The sequence below is a fragment of the Danio rerio genome, chromosome 8 (assembly GCF_052040795.2).
Source record: "Danio rerio strain M-AB ecotype USA chromosome 8, GRCz13ab, whole genome shotgun sequence".
Taxonomy (NCBI): domain Eukaryota; kingdom Metazoa; phylum Chordata; class Actinopteri; order Cypriniformes; family Danionidae; genus Danio; species Danio rerio.
This window is the reverse complement of record NC_141028.1, coordinates 9,142,105-9,157,582: the sequence shown is the minus strand read 5'-3', so window position 1 is coordinate 9,157,582 and position 15,478 is coordinate 9,142,105. Positions and strand designations below refer to the sequence as shown.

General features: G+C 36.7%; 1 protein-coding gene and 1 long non-coding RNA gene across 2 annotated transcripts; both read right to left on the bottom strand.

Moving 5' to 3' along the window:
- Window positions 1-861: 861 nt before the first annotated feature.
- LOC147842559 (uncharacterized) lies at window positions 862-4,552 on the bottom strand. The gene is made up of 3 exons (XR_015497591.1): window positions 4,478-4,552; window positions 4,301-4,374; window positions 862-912 (listed from the first exon to the last, which is right to left on the bottom strand). It is a non-coding gene; the product is annotated as an uncharacterized LOC147842559 (long non-coding RNA).
- A 1,103-nt stretch (window positions 4,553-5,655) lies between these two features.
- On the bottom strand, window positions 5,656-12,263 carry LOC147842558 (macrophage mannose receptor 1-like). Its single transcript, XM_087264032.1, has 4 exons — window positions 12,260-12,263; window positions 11,278-11,679; window positions 7,746-7,868; window positions 5,656-5,844 (listed from the first exon to the last, which is right to left on the bottom strand). Exons 1-4 carry the CDS (start codon window positions 12,261-12,263, stop codon window positions 5,795-5,797), a joined length of 579 nt encoding a protein of 192 aa, XP_087120158.1. The 3' UTR covers window positions 5,656-5,794.
- Between the last annotated feature and the right edge of the window lie 3,215 nt (window positions 12,264-15,478).

The following is a 15,478-nucleotide window of genomic DNA, read 5'->3' as shown; positions in this document are numbered from 1 at the left end:
TTCAAAAGCAAATCCTTAAATTTTATTCACAATGGTCTTAAAAATGTCTTTAAAAGTCTTAAATTTAACTTTGTGAAATCGGCAGAAACCCTGTTAAATGGTATATGAATCAGGAATTTGGCTATTTGAGAAGTTCTTTAGGCATCCTCGTAGTCATTGTAGGTAAATGTGATTGCAGGACCTGTTAAAGTAAATTATTCACAGTAAACTTGGTGTATCATACTGGGCAATACTGCAGACTATAACGTTATTAACTTGTAATCACTCACTTTCATTTTTGCTCCAGGCATTGCTCACTATTACAGCCACAGTCATGATGATTAGACCAACAGCAATGAAGAAGCAAAAGCCCAAGTAGATGGAAGAGACTCTTTCCTCATGTGGATCCAAAACTAAGGAAAATGTTACAGACATAAAATTATTGACAGGCTGACTCTCAAACTCGGATCTTTATAAAATTGATGTAAACCATAGTAGACTGACCATAAGTTTTACTGTGAAGGACTGTGGTATTTCCAAACCCATGTAAACATGTGAAGGACACTGATGTGGTCACTTTCACCATAAACACACATGATTCATTGAAAGTACATGCGATTTTACTCAGTGTGTGGTTTTGATCACTTTGAACTGACAACTGGCTAAAACCGCCATAACGCATAATTTCAGACGTGCACGTCACCATTACATTATTTCTGTCCTCCATCTGCTGGTAAACCGTAATGGTAGACACCGGGATATCTGGAATAAAACCAAAATATTTATCTAGAAGACTCTGATTTAATAACATTGCTGATTTTTAATTTTAGTACTTTGGGATTTATGAAGTACATTAAACACTAGAGAAGAACAAATTTAGATTGCATTTGATTGCACATGATCTTCATCGTCCTCACCATACGGGATCGAGGGCTAGACAGAAATATAAAGCAAAAGTTAGATTTATGTTAATTTTCATTCAGTACTGAAAATTAGGGCTGGGCAATAAAGTCGTATATTTATTGACCGATCACCATTGTCAATAACGATAACAAAAAATTTAGTATGAAGTTTCGGTATCAGGGTTTCTGCCGGGTCTTAAAAAGTCTTAAAATGTCTTAAATCTCTAAATCTAAATTTTAGGCCTTGAAAAAGTCTTAAATTTACTGAAATAATGTTTTGTAGGTCTGAAATCTTTTTAAACAGGTCTTAATTTTATTTTGTTCATGTATTGCTACCAAATCTGGCCAAAACGCATACAATCATCAACAATCATCTCAATAAAACTTTTTAACTTTTTATTTAAAAAGGTTTTTTTAACATTTATTTAACATAATGGTTTAATTATTTTCCTTACAATAACATTTGTTTAAAAGTTCTCCATTTATTTACTGCTAAGGACACCGACCTGGACAGATTTTTGTGCATAGATTTAGTTTATTTTAAAACTTAAAACATTTGTTCATTTTTAAAATTATTTTAAAGAAAGTTTATGTTGGAAAAACAGTGTATACAAGTAGAGCTTGCTTGTTTTTACACAGTATTTAAAATATTTAGCTAAGAAATAAAATCCAAAATATAATTTTTTTATTATTGTATTATTAAATGTATTAAATTATTATAATTTTTTGGTAGGGCAAATAAAACTCTTTTCCCTCTGGGCCATTTAAAAAATTCCTTAGCCTTGACCCTTTATGTGTCTAAAATTTTATTCATAATGGTCTTAAAGGGTCACGAAACACCAAAACACATTTTTGAGCTGTTGACAGTCGTATATGTGTCCCACACTGCTAAAAACACTATTAGGACACCTATATTTTACTAAAAAGTGTAAATTGGTTGTTTTTGCGTTATTTCAAGCAAATTCGTACTTCCGGTTTGAAACGAATTTTTGAAGCTGCGTCACGGTCATGACATAATAGCCTGTATTCCAGCGTGCAGACTGGGCGTCTGTGCCTGAGTGTGTCTTATTACGTCTTACAGTGTGATGCATTAATGCATGAGTAAGGCTTGGTTCAAACCAATCAGCGCGCTCTATTGTGCAACTTCATTAATATTCATTAGTGTCACAGTGTTTTCACGACAGAGACGCCACGTTGTGTTGGCAAAACAAGCGTGAAGTGTTGCTTTTATAGTTTGCTGCCGTTAAGTTTTGTTTTCATTTTCTCTCTGTGAGAGCTCATCTGGCGTCACGTGTGGATTAACAGTGTACGCGACGCTCGACAACAATAACTTGCGTGTCTAAGGAGGTTTATTGTTTACCTGAGATCTGTTCTCATCTGCAAATGCTGAGATCTGGATTCGCTTGTAGTATTCTCTTCATAAAGACGCGGCTCTAGTTGCTGGTGATTGTCCTGTCTCTACAGATTTGGTAGGTGAGCGACCAGTACTCTTTGTTTATTCAGTTTGCTCGTATCGAACTAAGTTAACTATTGCACAGAGTCAACGAGTGTAAACACGTTAGCATCACAACCAAACTTTAACCTCGTGTAGGATTTTCACCGCATTTAGTGATCGGAATAACACACGCGGCTTTCTGACGCTACCTGCTGTGTGCATCTAAGTTTCCGGGAAATGCTGAGTTTTTTTTTCTCTCATTCGCCGTGCGGTATCAAACATTGCATGAAAAATACACGCTTAGAGCAGTTCCTCGAATCAAATATCTCGTTTGTCGCGAGGGGCATGAATGAATTCCCTGAATGAAAGAGCCAAACTGCAGTTAAAGTCCAACATTTAATAATTTGGCAAATAATTCGACTACAGATGTCTATGTAGGTTAAACACCATCACTTTCTCCTGTCTGTGTATTTTGACGGAAACTCGCGCGTGCCCAAATAGACACTCCCACACCATCCCACTTTAGTTCCTCCGACACTCCCCCCTAGACAGAGCTGGACACGCCCACTTTTCTGACTTTTTCCAAAGTAGAGGTGTGAAAACACCCTGCTGAAACGAGGGGGTTTCATGGCCCTTTAAAAATGTCTTAAAGTCTTAAATTTAACTCTGTGAAACCTGCTGAAAAAGGGTTTCAAGCGCTATAGTTTTATTAAAATGGCGGCTGAACGTGTGTCAATAAGCTTATAGGCAAGGCACGACAAGGCAAGTTTATTTATATAGCACATTTCATACACAGTGGCAATTCAAAGTGCTTTACATAAACAAGAATAAAAGAGACAAGTGTAAGAAAATGAAAAGAAATAATAAAAATAAAAATAAGAATAAAAATAGATAAAACAGATAAAAATGTGTTAAAATGTTATAAGATAATGAAAAAGAAGAAAAAAAAGTGTGTGTAAGTTTGTCATTTCCAATGGAGGCGCACAACTTGCTCGACGTGTACATGGTGTGCAAGTGTTTTCCAGTTACACCTAGTTATGAAACATCTGAACTTTTCCAAATGCTGCAAGCACACCACGACTCATGTAATTACAACTAACCAATCTTCACACTTTGTATGGAATATACACATTTCAGTAATGGCAGACTAATTACCTCAAACACAGAGCACCCAAACACTGCAGTGCTTTTTACTTTTCATAAACTTGCATCAGAGCTGCAGTAATGATTTGTTCGTTTGTCATCCTCTAAGAAAACGGTTGATGGTCGCCTTGTTATGAAAGACGCCTTATAAAATGGTGCAGGAAACCACGCGCTCTCGCTAGTCACCGTAGGTCAGAATAACAACCCTTGTAAAAAAAAAAAGAGTGCCGTATAGCAGCAGTGAGGAGATTGTAAATAAAGAGAATATCACCAGAGTGGCTTTTTGGTTTCTTTTCTTGTGCATCCCTGCCACTAGCACCCCATCTGAAAGATTTTTTAGTATAGAGGGTAGTCAGTCATTCATCTTCACAATTTGTAATCTTGCAGTATGTTTTTGAATAATGATGGTTAGTTTTTTTTTTACTTGAAAGCTCAGATTTGATTATCATCATTTGTTTTGTTTAAAGAGTTTGAAGTTTACTATATCATTATTATTCACACCTTACAGATGTTGATCTACCTTTACCATTGCACACACTTTGTAACATCTTATTTTTCAAGTTTGGGAGTCTCTTTAACATTTATGTTTATTTTATTATAAAGAGATCAGATATTTTGTTTTATTTTTGACTATTGAACCTATTTGCCTTGGCTATGTTGGTAAATTAAAATAAAGTGGTTAAATAACAAAATATTCTTAATATTCCTAAATGTATTGTTAAAAATTTTTCAATAATTATCGATATTGAATATTATGAAACTTGATATTATGATAATTGTTTTGCAATATTGCCCAGCCCTACTGAAAAACTTAGCTCAGATAAAGTGATTTCACACTCACAGGTTGCTCTGTGTCATAACCATCATAATTTGATCCAGAGAAATCATAGGAGTCATCCAACTGAAAACATTTCTCTAGATAAAAGAAACATTGCAAGTCCATTCAAATTGTATTTATTTATTTATTCTTTTTACAATATAATTGCAAAAGGTAAAGTAGTTCAAATAAAGTACTTACGTAAAGCTGAATAGTTAAACAGCAAAAGGACAACCAAGAAGATCTTCATTGTTCTTCTAAAATGTTCCTTTCTCTTGTAAATTGGACACCAGTTGCAATTTCACTTCACTTTTTAGGTCCTGTCTACCAAATCAGCTAAAAATAGATTATTTTGGATTTCTTCTTGGCAACTTATCAGATCATTACACTTTGAAGATGTAAAATAGCATATTGCACAAAAGTGGTGTTCAGGAAGTGTTCAGGAAATTAATAGTACAACAGTGAAGCAATAGAGAAGTTTCTTAGAATGAAGTCTCGCCAAGAGTCTTGCACCAAGAACTGACAAGAACAGTGATGTATAAAATATCTGAGGGAGAGTTGCACTAAAACCACATAACAACACATCAGACATTCTCACAAAACACTTTCTCTGAATGTGCTGGATGTACTACAGTAGGCTTGCGTTTGAGTAAGTTTTAAAATATTTTATTAATATATTCTAAAGGTCTGATAACAGTTCTTTTCTGAGTTAATCAAAATAATGAATGGTTTTATGTCCCCAAATACTGCAAATATTACTGAAGTTACATTAGATGTTGTCTAAAAATGAATATAACCCTCTCAGGCTCAAATTAAGTTTTAGAAACCGGAAAAATCTGATATTTGGGGAAAATTATCATATGGGGAAGTACAATAGAATCCCGACTTTTTTTTTTTAGAGACCTTCACATGCAAGGCGTTCTGGGATGTTGGAGATTTGCAACATTGGCCCAGTGTGGTAATTAGACACTGACGACTGAATATGATATGAACAATAACTTTTTATATACAACTTTTCAAACAATGTAACAAATTGCTTTTCAGTGGCAGAACAACAACAAAAACAATATGGGATCCAAATCCAATATCTCAAATCCTCATTGAGTAGGTCATGTTTCCAAGTCACTTGTGGTACTCCAAGAAACAGTTTTTGTCTTTTGTAAATAGTTTTTTTTTTTTGTCTTTTGTAGCTGTTTTTTGCTAATGGGCAACCAAGTCCTGCAGTGGTACTTCTGAGTAAAAAAAAATCATAAAATATGTATCTGGAGTAATAAGGTAGTTAATTTTTAACTGATGCAAATCAGCAACGCCTGCCTTGAGAGGGAAAAACATGTCTAAACATCTTGTTATTTTGGGCAACTGATATTTATTCAGTAATTTAATGCTCTGGATGAAATTTTGAATGTCTTTAGCAATATGCAGAACAAAAAACTATAATAAATTATATAGTAAAGTTATTAATAAATTAACATATATTTTAAAATAATATATTTTTCTCTTTAGGTCTGTTCTTCTCTCTTATGCATCCATGTAGTCATTGTTGGTAACACTGGTGGGCTTGATGGTGTCTGTGTTAACAAGAGTACAGAGAGTTCACAGTGTTAGTTTCTGTCTGCTGTAAAATTAATGAACATAAAAACCTATTTATGAATTTTTAACCTAATTAGTTTGGTTATCGATTAGATGTGGATCACAGTTAGAAGACCAGAGTTGATCAGATCATGATCTGTTGTTTTCAGTAGCACTGCATGTCAAACTGTACCTCACATGAGCACAAACAACAAGTGTGAGAAGTTTAACCCTTCTTTTGTGCTCATGTGAGATACATTTTATAATAACATTAATAATTCCTTACATTTATACAGCGCTTTTCTGGGCGCTTTTTTTTTTTTTTTTACACATTAGGGGGAATCTTCTCATTTACCACCAGTGTGCAGCATCCACCTAAATTTTGACATGCAGTTCCACAAAAAACTAAAATTTACTCACCATTTCCTCACTTTTAAATGGTTTCAAACCTTTAAGAGTTTCTTTATTCTGTTAAACACGAAATACGTTATTTTAAAGAAAGCTGAAAAATTGTTACAGTTTGTTTTTATATTCTCATTTGTGTTCAACTGGGAAAAAAAGGAAATGGTGATTAAATGATGATAGAATTTTCTTTTTTTTTCGTTAATGCATAAACTCATGCACACAGCCACACACAGGAAGGCATACTGATGCTGTCAGCATAAGTAGTGAGTAGTGCCATGGTCAACAGCAACCAAATTGAGGAAGAAAACAAAACAGTCTGCATGCTAGCCTTCAAGCTTTTTTTAAGCAGCCAGAATAGAAGATCACTTAATTAAATGAACTGCATAATAAAGCATTTTTAGGTGCGCTCTGCACATTGTGAATTAGGGCTGCACGATACATCGTTTCAGCATTGAAATCGCTATGTGCGCATCCGCAATAGTCACATCGCACGAGGTGCGATGCAAAACAAAAAATAAAATAAAATTTATATATATATATATATTTATATATATATATATATATTATGGGTGGAGCCGAACCCGAATATGGTAATCGGATAAGCACGAATAGCGTGTTTTTACCAATACTTATTTAGAACAAATACTTGACAAATTATTTGTATTCGGGAACAAGAAAAACATTACATTAAAAAGCTGCATTTCCTCATGAAACCGCAATGCATGCCCGCGTGAGCGAGTGAGTGAGTTAGAAAGACAGATGTTCAGGAGTCGGGCGCGGGGTGGGGCCGGGGTAAAAGGTGACTGACGCAGGTTGCTGCTCCACACAGCAACAGAGAAGGCTTGGCAGAGTAAAAAATACATTACTGCATTACAATTTTTGTTAAATAAATGTTTGTATCTGAACTGGGTTCGAGAGGCAGTTTATAAACTTGTAGCATACTTAAAGCGGAGTTTGATCGGTATATTATTCCATTACGCTGCATTATTGACGTCTGCAATCTGTTGCTCTCTGTTTACGTAAGTTAGCTCTGTTAGCGCGGTAATTTAGACAATCGACTGTTGACAGACGAACGTTAATGTACGGATATAAAGGTTAAAACGATGCTTGTGTAGTTGTGTCGAATTGTATGCACTTATAGGAGTTTTATGGTACGTTTAAATTACTGTCATTTGCAGACAGCAAAATATATGCTATAGGCTAGTTAACCTTAGCATATATCTAAGGTTATAAATAAGAGTGAGGCGGCTGCTGAGTCATTCTTGGTCCTCCACCAGCCAAAAAAAAAACTTGCTCTAGTTCTTTGTGGAAGAATTTCAGCAGATAAAAGAGTGATACTGTATACTGTACAATATATATCGCAGGGAAAAAATATTGCATTGTCAATTTTTTCCAATATCGTGCAGCCCTATAATGTTAATGCAGTTTCTGTTTTAGGTTTTAATTTAACTGTTAACATGATGTCTGCCGTGAGCGACGTCATGTCCAAACACACCTTTATTTTTGCTCTTGATGTTGACTGTAATCACCACCATTGTCATGATGAATAGACCAACAGCAACGAAGGAGGAAAAGACAATGTAGATCAGAGATATTCCTTTCTCATGAGGGTCCAAGACTGTGTGAAAATGAAAATCCAAAGACAGGACCAAAGATGTGTGAAGTATATATAGAGAACCATATATCTCCCAATCTGATTCTTGTGCATTCATATTGAAATGATGGTGGGTGTGCACACTTCAAGTACATAAACGTTATTAAAACAAAGTCAGTATAAAGGTGTGAGCACCACATAAAAACACTGTTGTTTCTCTCATGTGAATGTGAAAAATAGGCCAATCAGAACACAGAGCAGACTGTTGCATGACTCAAGGGGCACGCCCTCATCATTTGCATGTGCTTTAACATAGATATATACACTATATATCGCATAGGTACCCTGAGCATGCGTCTGTAGCGCCGCCATGTTTGTACAGTGCTCCCAGGACAAGTGTCATTCGACCGCACTAGTCAAGACAGTGTTTTTATGTGAAGATGCTGGACTTTAGCGCTGTCAACGGGTGTAGTAACGAGCAAACAAAGAAAACAAAGCACAAAGGCAGAACATTTCATAGGTAATATTAAGTTTTTTACGTTTTTGTATGTTCTGAACTTTTGTGCTAAACAGGTAATGCTATTGATGATAATACCGTCACTTACTGCAGCACCATTAGGCAAAGTAGCACCAACTCGCACTAAACACTCAGCTTGTTTTGTTGAATAAAATCAGCAAACAATGCAAAATAAATATGACAATGAGATGCTGCGGTGCCAGAAACTTGTAGTATTGTCTGCTAGTGAAGGAGTCGTTCATAACGGAGATTCATTCACAAACTAATTGCTCCCTCCGTCAGTATGAGAAGTGAAGCATAAGCGGAGTTTTGTCGAGGACAGAATCATACCGTCATCAAGATGGCACCGAGCATGGCCGCCGTGTTGCTAGCTCCCTCAATATGTAGCATGCACTGCACTTCAAGCAATCCATACTTGAAACAATACCGCCTACAACTATGTGGATACCTGTTCATTATACATATCACTGTCAATTTCACATTGTCGTTGTATATGTATTTTGTACTGTCTGGAGCCAGCACCCAAGATTTTCACTCATCATAGCACACGTGCTGCTGATGATGTGACAATAAACGTGATTTGATTTGATTTGAAAGCAGGAGAGGAGGTGTGTTTCAGGACATGATTCGATCAAATGTATCAGGGAGGGTGAATAGTACATTTCCATACACAAAAACACAAGCTTTTTATCAGGAATGCCTGTGCGCCCTGCTGAAAAAAAACAGCTTAAACCAGCCTAGTCTGGTTGACTGGTTCTAGCTGGTTGACCCGGCTGGTTTTAGAGGGGTTTTGGCCACTTCCAGGCTGGTTTCCAGCCAATGACCAGCTAAAACCAGCTTGACCAGCCTAGCCAAGCTGGGAGTCCAGCCAAAACCAGCTATATCCAGCTTAAACCAGGCTGGTCAAGCTGGTTTTATTTTATAATTTAATTATTATTATTTATTAATAAATTTAAATTTTCGTAATTTAAAAAAAATTAGCATACTGACCTCCGGGAAAACTCCTGATCATAGATATATGTGTATATGTGTAATTCTCTGGCTCTTTATGGCCACAGTCCTTCACTGCACCTTGGTCCGGCATTCATTTCAAAGGAGCGCTACCCTGTACTAAAATGGCTGCTCTATTGACGCATTCCTTCTAATAGACAACAACAAGGGTAGGCGACATCTAATGTATATATCTATGCTGCTTTAATACATGTTTTTCGTCATCTGAACCTGACAAACAGACTGATACAGTATGTTGCTCTGGGATCATTATTATTAATATGCAAGCCTCAGGCAATTTTTGATTAGCTACAATGTTTCCTTGTGAGACAACTGTAACAATTTCCCATCCTTTAGTTATTCTTAAGTTTATCTATGTTCCTATTAAACTTACTACACTGTAAAAATAAAAACCGTAAAATTTAGGGTAAAAACAGGCAGCTGTGGTTGCCAGTATTTCACCATTAAAAATACGATACAAACCGTAAAAGTAATTTCTCATTTTTGCAGTAAACAACCGTATTTCATTCATTTATAGATGTAATATGTCTGTATATTGAATCACCAACATCTACACATCTTTTGTTACACAGATAGACTCGCTAACACAGCCATATGCAGAAGATGATGAGAAAGTTATAATGAACCATTGCACATTACAAACAAATTTACCCACTTTATCAGTGTATAGAAGGTGCTCAGTTTCATTCACACCGCTACTAAACACCAGTATGGTAACGCGCATAAAATTAAAGTAATGAAATAAACATTGTTTGTTAACATTAGATGTAACATAAATCTCTAATGTACATAACTGATGAGGAAGCAACTAAACAGATCCATATTAATGTCAACAAAAAGCATAAAAAGTGATGTGTCATGCAGGGATTTCTGGGAAAGACATTTTACGGTTATTTGCCGTATATATTAAGGAAACATACTGTTAACCATGTTACGGATTTTTACTGTAGCATTTTTACAGTTTTTTTACTGTTGAAAATATCCCGTAAGCACATTTTTTCCATTTTCAAAATAAGAGTTATTCATACATATATCTCATACATGTATGTATGATGACTCTTATTTTGAAAATGGAAACATTTTGCTTACGGGATATACAGATGATAAAATTATTCTGCTCTATGCTGAAAAGGCATAAGCTATTTTTTGGGTTTATTGGGAAATTTGCTGTGCATGTTTTAGCAAACACATGTAGACTGCTGAGTATAAGTGTGTACTTGGTATAAAATGCATCTTTAAGAATCTTGTCAATCCCTCAGCTCTTACAGTAGACTTTATTCATGCAGAGTTTAAGATTAATTCCTGTCTGTTTTTCTTTTGACATTATAGTTTCAAAATACAACACAATACATACATATCAGTCTCTTTTGTCAAGTTGAATTATAATTTAGTCAATATTATCTACAATAAAACTCTTGTGTGTGCATGTGTGTGTGCTTGCATGTGTGTGTTTAAGAGAAAGTGAGAGCATTCTGCAAATGTCATAGCAGAGCTCATTAATATTCACGACCATTCCAAATATGGTCAATATGGACCTTCTGATTATAGGGATATTTTATGGGAAATAAATGACCACATTTATTTATTAAATTGAGATTTTTGTAACTTGCTTTAGCCAAATACCTACCAGAGAACAATTTAACCTTTTGAATCAATTCAGTATTTGGCACTTTTAACATTGCAATAATATTGTATTGTGACACATGTAACACATGTTATAATTTCTGTTGTATGTTGAACGATAAGTTAAAAACTCGAGTGATTCCCACTCATAAAGAAAACTGAAGCCTTTAATCAGCTTTCTAACATCATGCAGGGTAATTCAGTTAACTTTTTTTTTTAATTTTTTTTAGCAATTTTAGGTTCTTAATAGTAAAAAGGCAAATAGTGGACGTTCGGTCATACCTTGATATCCAGGAGAGCACAACTTTTCTTTGGTCTCGTAAATCAACCAGCGACTCCAAACACCTGTTCCATTGAACAACATCATATTCAGCTCATTATAATTCCCATAATTCAGATGCAGTGGCTGTTCCTTCAGGCCAAACAAGGTCTCTTCCTTGCATTCCCAGGTTTGCTCTGGACTGAGATCATTGCAGGGCAAAAGGACAACTTTGACCCAGTTTTTGATGTTCTCTGCCCCCAAGCAGAGTTTAAATTCTATGCTGATGATTTGTGAAGAGGAAATCCATTGAAAATGCTGAGCCTCGGAACATATGTTGCACGACGCCATCTGAACAACACTTTCGTTCACAGCATTGATACATTTGTTGTGATCTTTGTTATAAATAAGAAAGGAGCTGGTGCCTAAATGTATGAAAATAACTGCCCATTAGACACTGTATAAACAACACATTCAATAGCAGGGGTGTCTACTTAGTTCCCAGAGGGGGAAAGTTTAGTACCAGCCCTGCTTCAGCACACTTACCTGCAGGTTTTAAACAAGCCTGAAGAACTCAATTAGTTTGATCAGTTGTGTTTACATAGGTTTAGAATTAAATTGCAGAGCTGCGGCCCTCCAGGAACTTAGTTTGACACCCCATTCTATGGTGCATAATAGGGCTGCACAATATATTGTTTCAGATTCGATATTGCAATGTGTGTGTGTGTCCGCAATAGTCACATAGCTGTTCACTCCCCCACACATTCACTCCCCTACAAAACCATCCCAATCAATCTAAATTAAGGACTTTCCAAATAGAGATTTAAGTCATCTGGTTAAACAGTGTTTATTGGGGTTGCACGGTTTACCTGTACTTTGTTAGCACCGTAATATTATGACTCCAAAATACTGGCGGTGCCACTGTAGTTTGTAAATAGTAGTATTGTTGTTTAAGGGTAGTACAGTAGTTAATGTTGCATGTAGAAAAGTCACTAAAATGCTCACCCATTTGTACCGGCAATCCACTTGTTAAATGTGACATCACACGAAGTGGCTTCCGGGTCCAAGCGCTCTATTCAACTGTATGGGGAGACTCATGAAATGGTAATAATAAACGTTTGCAAAGCGATTTAATACTTTCGAAAATCACGATCGCAGTATATATGTCCATGCCTAATATCCGATGGCCAGAAAGTGATTCTTTTTTTTATAAGTTGTTAAAATGTTGGTATTTGTTTTGCAGCAAGCCCAGAGATTGTTGTGCACACTATGACTTTATATAAAATTAACTTTAATGTGTGATATGTAATGTAATATAATGTGTATTTATATAGCGCATTTATTGTGTATACACCTAAAGCGCTTTACAATCATGAGGGGAGTCTCTTTACACTACCACCAGTGTGCAGCATCCACTTGGATGATGCGACGGCAGCCACAGGACAACGGCGCCAGTGCGCTCACCACACACCAGCTATTGGTGGAGTGAAGAGACAGTGAGAGCCAATTCGGTAGATGGGGATGATTAAGAGGCCATGATGGTTGAGGGTCTATTGAGGGACTTTGGCCAGGACACTGGGGTTACACCCCTACTCTTTACGAGAAGTGCCATGGGATTTTTAATGACCACAGAGAGTCAGGAACTCAGTTTAACGTCTCATTTGACAGTGTAGTGTCCCCTTCACTTTTACTGGGGCATTAGGAGTCACAAGGACCACAGGTTGAGCGCCCCCTGCTGGCCTTTCTAACACCACTTCCAACAGCAACCTAGTATTCCCTAGTGGTCTCCCATCCAGGTACTGACCAGGCTCAGCCCTGCTTAGCTTCAGTAAGTAACCAGTTTTGGGCTGCAGGGTGATATGGCTGTGATATGAATTAAAAGTGATCATAAACGAATAATTTCTCAACTCAAATGAGTGTCGGCTTGGACCCGGAAACAGTATTACATACGTCACAAACACGTCACAACTTAACATGCAGATAATCAATAGACCAATTAATTTAATTTCAATTTTAACAGTATGCTATGCATACCGCAAAACTATTTAGAATTTGTGGCTTTTATGGTTTTGCACGTTTTCTGACACATTTTCTTCAAACACACATCTGCATCGGTTCATTTCTGATTCTGTGAATATGATCTAACTACAAAGACCGCAACAATCTCTTAACAAGAACAACACACTAAAGTGAAATATGTAATTGACCTCTCGCTAAGCCCCGCCCTCCTTAGTTACTGTTGCTATTCCTGTCAAGCTTTCGTGCCTGGTGTCAGACATTACCAGGGATATAATGTCATTTTTGGTGAACAGGTGAGATATCCGAGAAAGCCAGACAAAAAAGGACTGCAGTATGCGTTACAGGGGTATAGTCACCAAATAATAGGCAACCAATTAGAAAATAATTCAATCAAATTTTAGGCTAGCTTAGCCTAGCCGCCTCATCCGCTGACCATTTAACTTATTAGCTCATGCACAGCAGGAGAGATGACATTTAAAAATAATCTAATAATAACAAATTAAAACGTGATTTCTCTATTTTTAGCCAAAACGCCCGATAGATTAATTGTTGTGCAATGAAATATAGTGTTACTAACCCACGAGGAAACATGCACAGACAGTGCTTTTACATAGTTCATTCATAGATAGAACAACTAGAAAGAGGAAATTCAATTCAATTCAGCTTTATTTGTATAGCGCTTTTACAATGTAGATTGTGTCAAAGCAGCTTCACATAAATGGTCATAGTAACTGGAACAGTGTAGTTTAGTTTTTAGTGTTTAAGTTCAGTTTAGCTCAGTTCAGTTTGATTTAAAATCATTACTGAGAGTTCAAACACTGAAGAGCAAATTCATCGATGCGTAGCTCTACCAATCTTGAACCATGCGAGCCAGTGGCGAAAGCGGAGAGGGAAAAAAAACTTCACCTGATAGGAGTGAAGAAAAAAACCTTGAGAGAACCCGACTCAGTTCGGCCCGACCATTTTAATTTCTCCGCTGGAAACTGATGGATTTGTGCCGAATATTAGGATCATTGACCCATAACAATGTACAGCACCTATTACTGTCAGTAAATAGGTTGTAAACAAGTAAAACAGCTGCTGGTAAAATATATTGATCGCAAGTGCTCAGATTGTGATCATATCTCGGTTTTGTTCTGTTGATTTGTAATTTCAAATATTCGTAGCGTGAAACAGACAGAAATATAAAGTTCAGTAAAGCTAGCAAGATTCGTATTTTGCACTCGCTCGAAAGCTTGACAGAGCCCCAGTGCGTAGCTACAGTTGCTAAGCCACGATTGGTGGGTGGCAGTTTTTGGGTGTGGCTTAGTGAAGGGTCAATTACTTTTACTAATTTGTAACCATCACGTGTGCACATTTCCTGTCGGCTGATACATGGTCTCGAGTTATGTCTCACAGCACACATGCGTGATTGTTTTTCTTTCTCTCAAGGCTGATTCTTCACTGACTCTTCACTTTTCTTGTGCGAATGCTTTCTATTTCTAAATGCATTCGACTTGAGCCACTGCTGCCGGCGGTCAGTGAGATTAGCCGAGCACAGGCCAGGGCAGAGTTGAAAATGAAGTCGTCGATTCAGACAGGTCTAAGATTTCAGCAGTCATAACAGATCACATGGTGTCGTCAATGATTTAGTCATTCATTCATTTATTTTCTTGTCGGCTTAGTCCCTTTATTAATCCGGGGTCGCCACAGCGGAATAAACCACCAACCAATCAAGCAAGTTTTTACGCAGCGGATGCCCTTTCCAGCTGCAACCCATCTCTGGGAATCATCCACACACATATTCACACACACACACACACACACACACACACACACACACTACGGACAATTAAGCCTAACCAATTCACTTGTACTACATGTGGACTGTGGGGGAAACCGGCACATGCGGAGGAAACCCACGCGAAAGCAGGGAGAACATGCAAACTCCACACAGGAACGCCAACTGAGCAGAGGCTCAAACCAGCGACCCAACGACCTTCTTGGTGTGAGGCGACTGCACTAACTACTGCGCCACTGCTTCACCCCTGATTTATTTATTTAGTTTATTAATTTGTTTATTTATTTTTAATTAATAATTGCAATAACAACAAAACAGTCAGAATACATACATATATAGCAGAGAAAAAAACATTGCAATGTCAATAATTTCCCAGTATCATGCAGCCCTAGTGTATAATATAGTTTATTTATAGTGATCAAATT